Source organism: Phasianus colchicus, chromosome 14, assembly GCF_987193195.1.
Source record: "Phasianus colchicus chromosome 14, bPhaCol1.hap1.1, whole genome shotgun sequence".
NCBI lineage: Eukaryota > Metazoa > Chordata > Aves > Galliformes > Phasianidae > Phasianus > Phasianus colchicus.
In genome coordinates, this window is record NC_143449.1 from 2138194 (window position 1) to 2153502 (window position 15309).

The 15309-nt window shown below is 40.0% G+C and overlaps 1 protein-coding gene across 5 annotated transcripts in view; it reads left to right on the forward strand.

The window, feature by feature from the left end:
• AFF2 (ALF transcription elongation factor 2) overlaps positions 1 to 15309 on the forward strand; it is a 346941-nt gene that overhangs the window by 301404 nt on the left and 30228 nt on the right. For all 5 annotated transcript variants that reach the window (XM_090150571.1, XM_031602672.2, XM_090150573.1 and 2 more), the window contains 3 exons: positions 10442 to 10604; positions 11099 to 12118; positions 14242 to 14363. In XM_090150571.1, the coding sequence (XP_090006697.1) occupies positions 10442 to 10604; positions 11099 to 12118; positions 14242 to 14363 (1305 nt within the window). The remainder of the gene's footprint in view (positions 1 to 10441; positions 10605 to 11098; positions 12119 to 14241; positions 14364 to 15309) is intronic.

Below are 15309 nucleotides of genomic sequence, written 5' to 3' on the forward strand. Positions count from 1 at the left end.
TCAATGAGAAATAATTTAACCAGTCCTGAAGGTGTAGGTCGTTTTGTCCATATTGAAAAAATAGACGAGGTGCAGTGGTTTCTACAGACCATTTCAGGTCAGATAGTAACTGGCTCTGCCCGCATCCCTGTTCCTCTTGGCCTGGATTAAGAAAGCAGGTAGCGTTCTAAAGAGGTAAAGTACTAAAGTAGCACTTCTGGAAGGCATCCAGCAATGCAACTGTTATTTTGGTAGTCCCAATTAGTCTTTCCTGTCTAAATCAAAACTGACTCCAAACTTGTCCTCAGCAGGCACACAGACAGTGCAGTCCTTTTCTCTGCAGTATTTTGACCTGACTCTCACACAGCACCGTTCTGAAGGTGCTGAGCACCAACAGCTCCTACTGGAAGAAATGTCAACTGCTTGCCCACAGAATCCCAGGGAAAGGACCTTGGTAGTGATGAGAAAGGCTAAAAGGCAAGATTTTTAGCCAGATAAGTTTAAAGAATTAAAAATTCTCTGTTCTCTTTGGCTGTCATTCAAAATAAAAAGCACAGAAAATGCTGTTTAAAATAGCTGACCCTTTTGTCTTAAAGGGTTTTCATGTAGAAGATTTAAGATGTCAGGTTTAAACATGACATTGATGGTATTAGGCAAAGTATGAGAGCAGATACTTGTAGTAACTGTCATTGTTTTTTGACTGTTTATTAATGGTCTTTTCTGATTTATAGTGAATGTTGTGAAGAATCTGCAGGCCCATTTATCACTCAAAGAAGCACCTTTTTTTCTTAATGCTTATGTATGTCACAATTAGCTGTGGATACTGCTTAAAGATTTAGCTCTGTTCTAACATAAGATCCTTCAAGACAATGTTTAACCCTAATTAGATTCAATGTTTTATGTTTTGTTTTGTTTTAAAATAAATAAAGCAGGGTATAATGTAACTGGCGAAAGGAGCTCATACTGGGCTGAAAACCAGAAAGTTCATATTTCCGCTCTGAAGGGAGGTTTTCACCCCATTTTAAAATAAAGTGTAAGGAGGACATCTATGTTTTAACATTCATCTCTATTAACGTTCTCCTAGAAAATTTTCTGCTTGTTCAAAAAACAAGTAGTGTGCATTTTTGTAACCATTATGTGCTTTGATGGCATACCATAAATTCATCGTGTATATTTAGGAATACTTTCTCCGAAAGTATTTCAGAGTAATTGCCCTATATTAATAACAATGATTCCTTTTTATGGGAGTAGCAGTGAAGCTGTCTGCTCGTGGGTTTTCTTAGTGCCTGTTATCCTACACCTTAGCTCTGATGAAATACGCTTGGATATGCTCACAATGCTATCTCTATTAATAACACCTGGAAAGGAGCATCAGGAATTTGTTTTACCCATGAAATCCCAGAGAGATGTGCAATTTAATGAGTTTGTTAGAGTCTCAAAGCAGTGCTTTAACCACAGTGCTATCTTTACAGCAGAGCAGTAGCCATCTCAGCAGCAATAGATTGTTCATGTCTTACTCATTTGAGTACAAGCCAACAAGCCACAGCACCAGTCCTGGTGATTCATGCTTTGTACAGTATATAAGGCATGCAGCTTGCGACCAGCTTGTGGCAGCTGAAGCTCATTTAATTAAATATTACACACACAGTTTTGATCGGGTTCAGTTTTTATCTCTGCTTTTTTACATTTCTTGTTTCCCTCATATTCCTGAGAATAGCCATGTTGAGCACTTTCTAAACAAAGGTGTCTTTGACTGCACCAGGCTGTTCCCCTTTGCTGGCTTGTAGGAACTTATGTCCCAGTTCATCCTCTTTGCTCTGGTCTAGAGTTGGTTATGCTGCTGCACCGCTCCCAAGAGATTCGCCCAGAGAGCAAATTCCCAGGCAGTTCCCTGAGCTGACCTCATACCACTCATATAAAGCACACAGGTGTGAATGACTGTGTTGCTGTAAAGCTGTGGAAGATCAAGATATGCTTTTTGGCACCACTTCAAGCTCAGAGGTGTTGTCTTACATGTCGAAAGAAAAAAAATCCTTCTTTCTCATGTTTTCTGACTGCTTGGTTGCTAGGTATAGTAAAATGAGCTTTCCTCTCAAATAGCAGATGCAACTAGAGACAATGGGGATTTGGAGGCTTCATGTGGATCTATCTGCACCACTACATTTTGGTGGCATAACTCCCAGTCACTGTTCCCGCTGGGCCCTCTAGGCTGAATTTTGTTTTCAGCTGGAACTGAAGTAGAACTGAGTCATGTGCTTCATTTGCAATGTCATTTTTCCAAGTTTCTGCCATACGTGATTGAGAAAAAAAAGGCAGTACTTTGCTTTAGAGCAGAGTATTGGACTTTTTTTTTTTTAATCGTGACCACACTTGGACTTTCTGCTGAAATAAGTGAAGCAGAAGTGCTAATAAGTGACTCACTTGAGTACAAATGGATGTTAACATAAAATTATAAATCAGTATCCATTAACTTCCAGAGATGTACAAAGTCTACTGAAAGATGTAGTTTTCTACATTTTCGTTATGGACAATAAATAAGTTTCTATATACATCGGTAATTCAGAAAGTAACACCTCCTGTTTATTTCCATGGAAACTACAGCAGATACAAAGGTACAATAACACTTTTTGATAGAGAAAACTCTCAGCTACAAAACACTGCTTTTCAACGTAGTCACCACTGTTAGCTCTGCATTAGCTTTGCAGTTTCATCAGTGATGAACAGGAACCTGCACACCATGCTCGTAAACATCTGCACCACCACTGTCACTGTCGCCACTGCTGAAATGCACCACTCAGCCTCACTGTGCTCACATCCACTGTCTGATCTCCATCACCGTTCAGCAAGCATCCATGAATGTCAGTGGGTGCCATTGTTACTGCATGGAGGAATTCAGTGGCACACCTTCGCTCCATACGCACTTCCATGTCAGACACCATTCTGTCCGAGTGCCCCTCTACTGCCATCTGTCACACGGCCACGCAGTGTAACGGGATCTTGGTGGGAATGTTCAGCCTCTACTGCCATCCCCCCAACATCCACCTCTGATGTCGTGGGCCAACATCGTAACACAGGAGGCGTTACTTTGGAGCAGACCTCAGTGCTCATCTAGCTGGATTCGGTGAGGCAGTGCTGATATAATAAAATGGCCCCATTTACATCAAATGAGGCCCTTTGGTGACAGAGCATTCTTGTTGTTCCACATGCCAAGCAAATAGTAGCACATCGTGGCACAGTGCAATAATACTCTGGCACATTAATCCATTCACTAAAATATTGTACAGCAGAAAGTCTGCATACATCACATCCTCTGAATAATATCATGCTGACAAGATTGCTTCCAATCTCTGAGGTGACTAGGGTGACGCATGCACAAATCATGGATACAATATTGCTTTTAATATGCAAAATCCCCTTCCCTTCCACATCAAGTGTGTGTAAGAATGCTGGGAAATTGAAAGGAGGGCAATTACCATACCAATAGTTCAGAAAGTTTTTTGTGTGTACCAACAGGAATGTGCCATTAAAATTCCTCCTCATCTGCTGATTGTTTTTCATAATTTCGCAGGGAGTTTGATAAGTTACACCTGTTCTTCTTCACAGGTGTGGTGAGGAGTAAGGATTTACTGTAACCCAGGAAGAAAACCAGGAAAAAGGTCAAATAAGACAGTAGAAATAGTACTGTGGTTAAAGTCACACTGCTGAAGTATATACACAGTTCCACCTAGGATTTGTGGCTAATGTAATTCTTTATTGGAAGGCTTTGACCTTGTTACAGATTCTTGGCAGCTTTTCCCCACTCTATTCATTACTAATGCAAGCTGTCAATCACTTTAGTTCTGCTTTGACATAGATTGCGGCTCAGAGGAGTTAGTTCTGTCATTCTTTTTATTTCTTTCATCTTTACTATCCTTTTTTATGGTCCTTAAAGCTGAAAGTATAAAAGGGTTATATGTGTACAGAAAAGAAGTCTGTTTTTGTAACTCTATCAACCTTGTTATAAACAGTCTTTGATTAAAACAGTTACTTTTGAACTTAGTAAAATGAGAATGTGGTTTTCTACGTACAACTTCTTGTAAATTACCCTCCCCCTCAAAATAAATCAGACTCCTATTTGCATTACAGTGCTCAGGACTGATACCACCAGATCAGCTGCCACATCCCGAATCACGTTCTGTAGGGCTTTTTGCTCTCTGTGTGTTTTGACATGAGACAGCCATCATAAGTGATGTCTTACTATGTGTGCTAATGTTAGCTGAAGCAACAATTTCCACGCCTTATTTCATTTCATTGACCTGGGTGGTGATTAATATTTCATAAGGACTTAATACAGTTTTTCAGTTCCTGTGTCAGCCCAGTCTTTGAAAGTTTAGATTTGAATCCTACCAGCCTGATGATAAATAATTTAACACTAACCAATAGAGGGGCGGTGAACAACTCGTTCCGAGTGATCCTTTTCTTTAAAAAGCAATCTAATAGCACTCGTATCTACATTTGAAGATATAGATGTGAACAATTTGTTATAAAGAAATGGCAGCTCCCTTTCAAATTAGAAGATATTTACTTCCTGAAAGCAGTGTAAGAAATAAAACTCTGTTGTTGAACAGTTCTGTATTAAATTCTGACACTAAGTATTAATCTACTGGGTTCTGCTCTATTATTATATGTTAGAATAATGAAGCAGACTTTTTTTTTGAATGCTTACAAGGAATTCGGCTAGCCCAGTAAATCCTAGCAATGCCCCTCAGCTTCATTCTTTTTTGTTCTATAGGAATGGGCTCTGGAGGAGAGATTGGGCTAGCTTCTGAAAACATGATGCTACTTTGTTCTTCCCTGTCTTCTCTCAAAATTCAGTGTGGGAGAGCAACGTATCTCCCCATGAGTGCCACAGTCTGCTCTGCTGGATTATGGAGAGTGCACAGAACTGGGTGCTTGCTTCCCAGTGCCCTGTGCAATCATTCTTTGTTCTGAAGAGTATAGGCGTTTAAAATAGACGAGTCAGATTGAGGAGAGGCAATATAGTGTGTCATCTCAGCAGGAATTGCTGCTCAGAAATACTTCTTGGATGCAGTAAAATTCATGCAAATTCCAATCCAGTGCCTTAACAAGAAGATGAATAAGCCTGTTGAGTCTGTAGTCACATTTCCAGTATAGACCTTCCCTTTTACAGATATCATTGGTCACATTTTCCCTAAAAATACATCAGTGCAGTAAAGCAACCTTTGTAGAGTACTGATTTTTGGCATTGATACACTGTTGACTTACTGGTCAGTTTCCATCTACATTTTCCCACTACCCTGTGGTGCTCTGCTTTCTCAAAGTTTACATTTTGATTTTTGGGTAGAGCAAAGGAACAAGAGGCCAATTCATCATTATTGGTTGGAATGAATAAAGCTATTGCTGGATGGCACCATCAATTTGCCAAATCCTCTTCACAGCAATTAGCATGACTGCAACTAATTGGTGAAAAGTTCAGGGAAACATCCAAGGATTTGTTAGGAATTTTTCTTCTTTGATGAGTTTTACTGCAGTATTCTAAATTCTTTTCACAGATTTTTTTTTTTTTAACATACATATTTACAGGGTAAATTGTTTATTATTTTTCCTATTGGAGTTTAATGAGCTTTAGTAGTTCAAATTATTTTTGTTCTAACTACCACATCTAATCTCATAAGCCATTTATTACATCATTACAGTAAATGATGTGTAGAAAATATAGTAATAATAGTACTGGTGAGAACTGTAACAAAGTGTAAGGTGTACGTTGGGTCTTCACTTCTCTAGAGAACATAGTAATCCAGACACATACTAATGCCAGATCTGTTTTTGCTGGCTCTGGAATAAGATCTCTTCAGTCAAAACCAACCAAAGAAACAAAAAGTAAATAGATACAACCAGATAAACTGAAGGGAAACATTTAAATTTAGGCAAATCAAACTGCAGCAGTCCACCACAGTAAGTGAAAGACTACTGGTGTGCCTGAGAGCCTGATTGCAATTCCCTGCTATGAACCATCAGCAGCTGACTCCACTGCCTGCTCTTGACAGATGCCACACACCTGCAAGTCTCAGCTGCTCTATATGTATTTCAAGTTTGATCTCAAACGTGCTGAAAAATGCTGCCAGGTACTGGAGATGCTGGTGTTTGCCTTCTCCCTCAAGACATTTCTCATCTCATGCTTTGTGCCCACACTGTGCACCATCATGCTGCCAGGAGAAGTGCCATGTGCTGCAAGAGCAGAAGAAGGGAAATAGGTGGAAGTGCTGCAGAGGAGCTTCCTTCTAAATTAATTTTAGATGCGTAAGTCTGTTCTGTCTGCTTCATTACCTGATAGCAGGAAGGCAACCTGAAATGCTTACCAGCAGGCAGTTAGAGATGTTATTGCAGTGACCTTTGCAAAGGATGGAGTTTTGGCTCTCCTTCCACCTGCAGTGGGTTTCATTCCAGCATCTCCCACCTTCATGCCACAGGAAAAGTGGCTTTGGAGAGGGGTAAGCAGATGTTGACCCAGCTGGTCTGAGGAATGGGGAGCCTTGTTGCTGAGTTACATGCGTATTTTTTTCTCCCAAGGAGGACTGTTGTGGTCACAGCTCTTAACAAGGGCAGAACACGTCTGCACTGCACTGCAGCATTCATCTGAAGTGCTGAGCGTAGGACCTTGGAGCACAAAATGTGAAGGGGAAAAAAGTGATGTTTCCGTTATTGCAGAGGGGCCATGCGTGGAGTTTGTGAGGCCTGAACTGAGTATGAGGAGGATCACAATACCTCTAATGTTTGCTTTGTGTGTTTGGATTGCAAGCTCTTTGGCCCAAAGATTGTGTCTCATCATGTATTTACATAGCTCCCAGCACAGCAGGTCACTGGCCTCAGTAGAGGTCTCCAATCTCAAGTGGTAATAATGAACTGGCTTTCTTGTAAGTGTTATTTACTCAAACAATACTGTGTTCCATTGTGCAGCATTGTTTTTATTAATTTTTTTTCAGTTCAAATGAAATAAAAACATTGTCCACTCAAACACTGAGGAACAATATGAGTGTTCATCTCCTGCTGGGAAATAAAAATTCAAGAGTTTCAAATACCAGTGTTTCCTGCCCTCTTTAGTCACTCTGAGGACTTGAGTCTGATGATAAAATGCTTTAAATCCATTTTAAACCTTGTCCAGGCTGGCATTCCTTGTCTGGATCTTAGCAACACAACAAAGCTTGCTTTGAAAGTCTTTTACAGAGGCAACCTTGAGTTCACGTAGTTGATACTTCTTTGAAGAAGCTCAGTTTATTTGTATAACAGCTGCTTGAATGCACATTTGCAGAATCTATCAGAGCATCCTTAAAGCGTGTGGTGCAGTAACTTTAAAGCTGAGGAAGAGATTGGGAAGAGTGCAAAGGAAGCAGTTGTTCTGAACTAGAAGATTAAACAAACAACAACAAAACAATTCTCTCTACTAAGTTCATTTTCTTTTTGGAGGCAAGGATGCATTTTTTTCCCATTTTTTATGTGAAAGTTTTGTACATTTTCTTCTGTTCTGCTGAATAGCACTGTTAGAATCTGACTGTGCAAGTAGCTTTATGCTGGAGCTTTCTGTCTTCAGTACTGTGAGACGCAGGAAAGGCACTCAGGGTATCTCTGGTTGCTTTGCAATGCATACAAACAGTGTTACTCCCAACTCAAACTACATGATGATATGTGAATGCTTCTGCTTAAAAATGTTGATTAACAATAACGTCTTCAGCATGAAGCCGCCTGATGTAGCCATGGCATAATTTTATTATCCCAGATGAAAGACAAATATGACCTCATTGTGCTTTGTATGAAAAACATTATTTTGAGTCTGTCTGGTTCCTTGCAGAGCTATGTTGCTCAGTAATCCTTGGCATATGATAACTTCTTCTGATGCCAGTGTGCAGAAAAATAGAAAATAAGGCCTGGCTGGAGCTGCCATCTATTCCCATGATTTTAGTCTTGCCCTTTGAGCTCTTTGTCAGACAGCACAATCTGCTGCAGTTACAACTCCTGATGTTTTCTGTAAGCACATCCCAGCTACAGTGTCAGTTCTCTTCCAGAGTGCTAAAAGATGTAGGTTGTAATTAAAGGCTGGAAAGGTCTGGGCCTTAGCTGCTGAGGTACTGCCTTTTGCTTCTTTGATCCATTCTAAGAGGTGATGTTGTTTAAATCAGTGATATTAATGAGAGCAAATTTGGAAGCACTGACAACAGAGGATTTTTTTAGGCATGTCTGCATAACTAGGCATGAGCAGACCCACACACACGCCTGTGTATGGTGGGGTTGCATTGCAAAACTACTCCCAGAAAAGATGATTTGTCACCACAAGAGGCTGGTGCAGGTTTATGCGCCCTGCTACAAAGTGCATTAAATCTCTGCAGGTGGTTGAAACAGAATTATTTGTTCTGATAGCAGTGAACGGCATATTGTTTTAAGGTTGGTGTTCCATTCTGGTATTTTAGAATAGAAATGAAGCGTATTCCTATCAGTTTGGAAATCCTTGAATATTTTTTTCTATTATTCTTACTCCTTCTTGCAGAAAGTTATAATAAAATAGGAAAACTCAGTTTTCATCTACTTTCAGTGTTTTCAAAATAGAAAATCTAAGACCAAAATTACAAGATAGATACTGAAGGTGAAACTCCCCCACAAACACACTCCATTTTACTCCACTGTTCTGTTTACTGGAAATAACTAAATAAATACGTTTCCTACTTTTTCTTGTGCTTTACTGAATGGGAGGGTTAAGTAAAAAAGGAATAAAAAAAATTTAAAAAAAAATGAAAAAACAATGCTGAAATGGTTTCTAAAACTTGAAATAAAATATAAATTCTAAGACTTTTTTTTTTTAATTTACTAATGTTTAATTGTACAAAGTAGTGATGGTCCTCAGATTTAGCTGTTATTCCCAGTGAAATTTGGCAACTAAATCTTCAGACTCAGTTGAGTGAAGAGCCTCTAAAAAAAGAAAAGTATATGCACTTAATGAGCAACTAAGTTAGTGATCTGTTGCAATTACCCAAGTGAGTAATTTTGTTTCATTAATGCACCCTGAAGCACCAAGCTGTTTTTGTCAATGGGCACTGCAGGGCCCTTGCAATGCTCAAAGAGACAGTTATGTTACCAACCGCAGTGCAAGGGATCACTTTACCAACAAGGAGAGAGAGAGAGAGAGAAGTAGCTTAGCTAAGAAGAAGATTAAAGGCCATATATTATTGTCATGGAAGCCAATGGCAATACTTCAGAAGACTGTAGTGGAGCAGGATCAAACATCAGTTCTTTCTGGCTTTTCCAGCTCCCATTTGCTTGCTTACAGTGTTATTTAAGAGGGCATCTTGATGCGCATAGGATCTCAGCTTGAAAGGTGAAGGAGCGCGTGTGTGCCTGGCTTATGTGAATCCGTCTCAGAGAACAGTAGAAAAGCAGATAGAAATGAAGGGAAAAAGTGTTATAACTTCAGGGCTTTCATGGATCACTCAATATGGGAAACACACAACAGATGATATATTAAAGTGAGATATTGAATATCCATAAGAATACTAGCAAATGGTGTCAATTTTCAAACATTTTGCTTTGCCAGCCTCACAAATTTAAAATCAATCATCAAAAAGTCTCTGTATAGATCAGCTGAAGAGACATAAAACCTTATGGTTATCACTCTGGCAAGATAAAATAAAATAAAGGCGAGTGTATAAAGACTCTGACTGGAAGATTTCTGCAGCTCTAAAACCTGGGGTCATCCAGACTCTAAGAATAGAAATAAATGCTGAGGGAAAACAATGAGACACAGCACACTGCTAATAAATAAATCTTGGAGGACAGTTGAACACACAGAAAAAATAGATTTCACAGAGACTTACTTTCGGTATGGACGCAATTTTCTCACGAAATTATCATAAAGCAATCTTTCTTCTGAGAGAAAAAAAAAAAAAAAACAGCTATAAATAAAAAATTCTTGGGCGCTCCTTGGAGAGATGTCAAAGTAGGTAGTTTTCATACACTACAGTGCAAAAATATTCATTAAAATTAATTTTTAAAATGCTCTGCCCAATATTAGTTGCCTGCTGTCCTTTCGTTGATCGTAAATTATAAATGAACCAGCAAAAAACGTGGAAAGCGTGATTTCATTAATAAATGATTTGTGTGATTATTAGTTCTTGCAATTATTGGGCTAATAGGCTGAAGACACTAAAGTGTTTCTCACTTGAGGGTGGTGATGGTGATCATGACGGTATTAACACCACTATCAGTGTTCCACACGCAGTGTAATGCCAGCCATCTCCGTGGTCCCTACACGGAGACATGGCTGCTGGAGAATCCATTGGGTCTTCACTGAGAGAGCAAGAGCTGATGCTGAGGACAGTTGGTGTGAGCAGGATTCTTTGGGTGCCTCCCTCAACCCAAGACTTTAAAATCTGGTCGACAAGCAGCATACTAACCAGAGGGGATCTTCTCCCCACAGCGGCCTGCCGGTGTCGGTGGCACATGCAGCTGGCTTAGCCCATTCCAGCGGTGGCTCCGGGAGCTCCAGTGAGTCCGAGAGCAGCTCTGAGTCTGACTCCGACAGTGAGAGCAGCTCCAGTGACAGCGACTGCAACGAGGAGTCACGCAGCGCCACGCCAGAGGTATGGCCATGCCGCAGCACCTCCCTGGCAGGAGCTTAGAGGGTGGGGAATGCCAGAGCTCTATGCGGTTTGATGCTGTTGACTTTTTTTCTCCCTTCACAGTTTTACTTGTATGACCTACATACTCATTCTAGCTTTTGGAAGAATCCTTCTGGCCTACATTTGAATTGCTTTAAAAAAAATATTTAGATTTCTGCTAGTAGCTAGAGAAGATTTTATTGACACAGTATTCAGCTGGGGCTAAGGGAAGGCAACATGACGAAACTGTATCTTCAGGGACTAGCTAAACTTTTTAGTTGTATTAAATTTCTCCAGGGCCACATTGTAAACCAGGTAAGGAAGCCTAATTAACCATAAATACTCCATAAATGCTCCCATAAAACTAGCAGTCACCACTAGTTGACTGAAATAAAAAGGTGCATTAAAAACATCCTCACTTAAAGGGAAAAGCTTTGCTTCTATCTGAGACTTGTTCCTTGTTCTTCACACTGCAGCCTGAACCCCCCTCAACAAACAAATGGCAGCTGGATAAGTGGCTAAATAAAGTGAACCCCCACAACAAGACCATCATCAGCAATCAAAATGAGCCTCACAGTGAGACCAGCTCCCAGCCGCAGAGCAGCCAGCAGGCCGAAGGACAGAACAAAGGGAAGCTCAGCAACAGCCTGCCCCCAACCGATTCCAAAGACCGGGCGATCCTCAGTCCCATCCGTGAGAAAGCCAAACCACGGGTTGCCCAGAAAACCCCAGAGGCAAAAAGCTCCAAGCAGAAGTCGCCAGCTCATAATGAGCCAGTTGCACAAAGGACTACTGGGAAAAAGCAACCCAAAAAGGTAGAAAGGACTTCCAGTGTAGAAGAGTATAACTGGCCCAAACCAAATAATACCAGCAACACTCCCAAAGAAAAAGACACACAGGAACCCCCTGAGCAGCCAAAGGTTCGAACTAAAGCAGCAGTTGGCAAGACCGCCCCAAGGAAGGAACCTCGGACGAGCACAGGTCTCACTTCGGAGAAGAAAAAGTACAGAGGCCCCAGCAAAATTGTCCCCAAGTCACGGGAATTTATTGAAACTGATTCATCTACTTCTGACTCCAATACAGATCAGGAGGAGAGCCTGCAGGCTAAGATATTGCCAGCTTGTAGTGGACTGGCCAATGGCATCAAAGTGAAGGACTCTGGCAGTAACATCCTCAGTGTAAGTAGCTTAACTAGCAATGGCAGCAACACATCCATCGACCAGACCAGCAATGACTTGGAGGAGCAGCTCTTTTCTCCTATCCCAATTGTACAAAATGAACTTCTGTCCCCACTGAGAGAATATGAAGAACTCAAATCTCTTTGGGTGAAAATAGACCTTAGTTTACTCTCTAGGATACCTGGACAAGAGCCTTTTGAGACCACATCTGTGAAAACTGAACCAAGAGAGGCAAATGTGAAACACAGACGACCATCTCGAGAGTCCCCTACCCCAGCAGCAGAAAAAACATCCACAAAATCCAAAAGGAAACACAAGGTAAGTAATTTTCATCATTCAGAAGAAAACACTATTTCTGTGCATCCTTGAGGTTAGGACAGCAATCATTGACTCCTCGCTGACCTGCAGCAGGGCTGTAAGGAGACATGGTACCACTAACTAAGGCTTTATTATTTTTGCAGAAGACAAACATTTACCTGTACATTACAAATTAATGTAAGAAATCAGTAAAAAAGAGAATGGACATCACTTTTCAAAATCAATGAACAAAGTTGGTTGGTGTTTTTTTTTAGATTTATCGTACCAGCTTTTTCACTGTGTTTGCTCTTTGCATGCTAATTTGCAGTGTTCTGCAATCTGCAGAAGGACTCCCCATGACAAGTGCTAAGGGCTCATCCATATTCAGAAAACGTGACTTCTGTTTGGAAGGCAAGTTTTATTGTTGGCAGAATTAATGCATTTTCACCACTTGCTTAAACAAGCATAACTTCATTAAAGTCTATGAAATGGTGCTTGCTTGTGCTCATGGTGAATTTAGTCTTTATATCTTTTTGTTACACAAATGAATGTGATTCACAGACATGTCATTTGCTTAACTAGCTGCTCTGTGTATGCAGCTACCTGGAAAAGCAAATATGTTTTGACTTAAGGCATTATGTTTTATCATGTGTTTATGTTATTTATGCCCAAGGGTATCCTATCTTGTAGGGTATGACAGTGCTCTTCAAACTAAATGTATGCTCAGAAAAGAAGCAGGAGTTTTATATCATAAATGAATTTTTGTAGTTGTCAGTTTTTTTGTTTTTGTTTTTTTTCCAACTAAAATGTCTGTGCTCTGGTCTCCTTGTGAGAAGTTATCATTGCATATGTTTTATACCCCAGATTTTCTAAATCATTATGAATGTGACTTCAGCTGTCTGTTCTAGCGGACTTCTGAACGGCATTGAAGTACTGAATTTGAGCCGTCCAGCCATACAAGAGAGTTAATACGTGAAAAACACAGACAATGCCAGGCAGACACAGGGTCTGCACCCTGCCTACACGAGTCACTGCACTGGCTCCTTCCCTGTTGAATTAAGTGGAAATAATCACAAGCAAACTCAGCAGGTTTTTATTCCATGTATATTCTAGCTGTACACGAAAGGCAGAGAGGTAAGAAGGAAGGAGAAAAGAATAAAGAGAACAGGGATGTATAAATGTCAGTGTTTATATGTATGTCCAATAGGGTGTATATTAATTAAACGGGGAAAAAAAGAAACAAAGAAAAAAGAAAAAAAAAAGAGTTCTTGCTAGGTCACGGTGGAGTGTCAGTATGATGGCTAAAACAAGAGCATGGTACTGGCAACTTAACTCAGTGCTCCCAGGGAAAACAAATAAAATGGAACCGCAGAATTTCGTTAGCTGGAATTGTGAATCACAAAGGAACATTGTGAGGTATCTCACTCTGGGATTGCACAAACATAAGCTACACTCTGAAACAGCCTGTTCAGCTTCTTAATGATTGTTCATCTCTACCCAAGAGGAAACAAACAAATTACAATGGCATTAACAGTTAAAACAGAGTAGGAAGAGCCAGATTTGGATTCTGAATCATGCTATTAAAAGATTTATTTTAGCCGTATGCTAGCAGGCTTGAAGAAAGCCATGAAGGTTCCAGTGATCGAGCAATAATCAGCTTTGCTTGTATCGGCCCAGTTCAGGCACAGAAGTCATGCACCATGGAATCTTTCAAAGCAAATTTCACACCAGCTATCACTGTTAATGACTGCCTCCTTAGAGCAGTAGTCTTTAAGTCCTGAGAGAAATACTTACTCAAGGAAGTTTACCCTTGGACTTCCATTAAGTAAATGAATAAAAGGTACATAGTTTAGTAAGATTTGGTGCTATCAAGTCAGTCCATCTGAATTATTAATTAAATTCCAGTGCACTGAAGAAGATAACTATGGCATATGAGGTATTTTGCTTCCTAATTGACTGGCTATGTCACTGGTTATATAACTTGTCATGTGTTTGGAGCATGTTTAGCCCTGATTTCAGGTGACTTCTCTTAGGCCAGTATTTCAACCGCTGCTACAGTAAAGAGAATATACTGAGATTCCTGAGCAGCTCGTAATGTGCATAGATACTTGATTTTTCAAGTTCTGCATTTTTTGTTAAAACAGTCGGAAAACCTGGAAACCTTTGTTGAAACCAAGAAGCAGCGCCTGGAGGACTCTTCAGCTTCATGCTTGCTCCCACCTTGTATCTCTCCAATACCGAATCACAGATTAACCAGCACTAAAGAGTAAGTTCTTTTTCTCTCATAACTTTCAAGAGGGATTTCACAGTATTATTCAACAAATGTATTTACTGTAGAGCCAAATGGGCAAGCGTGAGTGACATCACTATTCCCATCGCAGAGAAAGAGGGTCCATGTGATTTTGGATGAGATTCAGTCAGCCTTCTCATGGGCCGCGGGAAATTAGAGTCCCACCACAGCCCAGAGTTTCTCTTCTTTCACCGTATTGCATTTCACAACCACAGAATCACATTCTTTAAAGGTTTTTTCTTGCCTCCATCATCCTTCACCACAGTAAAGCCAGAATGGGCTCTATTTGATTGACTAGAAAATATTTGTTTGAATTGTTTTCTTAAGAGATTATTCTCAGTTTTCTTGAATGAAATAATGACTTCGCCATTCATTTCAGTGGCTCTTATAATTTAATTGTGTATACAGAAATGCCAGAGGTGAGACCCTAAATGATTCAGACACATGCATTGTGTTTCAGCAGACATAATCAAGTCATTTGTGTCTTTCAGTGTCTTTGAGAGATGGCTGGAATGTTTCATCAAACAGGCACCACATAAATAATGATTCTGATTATAATAATCAGAAGATTAACATTCTATAAATAACCAAAGAACCCAATTCCCTTCTGTCATCAATTTTGTGCTTTTTTTTTTCTTTTGAGATGAGGCATTGCTTTCTGCTTCCCAGTAGGACAAGCAAAGAATCAAATGCACAATGTGCTTCTGAAAACATTTTGACTGGTTTTGTATCTAAATTTAGAGAAAGTTCAAAAATCATTTATGAGACAATGCACAGTTTCTAAATCCCATAAAGAAGGTTGAGCATTATTTTGTTTATACCAGTGTAATTACAGATGAACTTCAGTCCTTGAACTAACCCCTCATTGTACCAACATCGGAGTTGGAGTCTGGAAAAGACAGATGATTTGAAAGTAACAGTG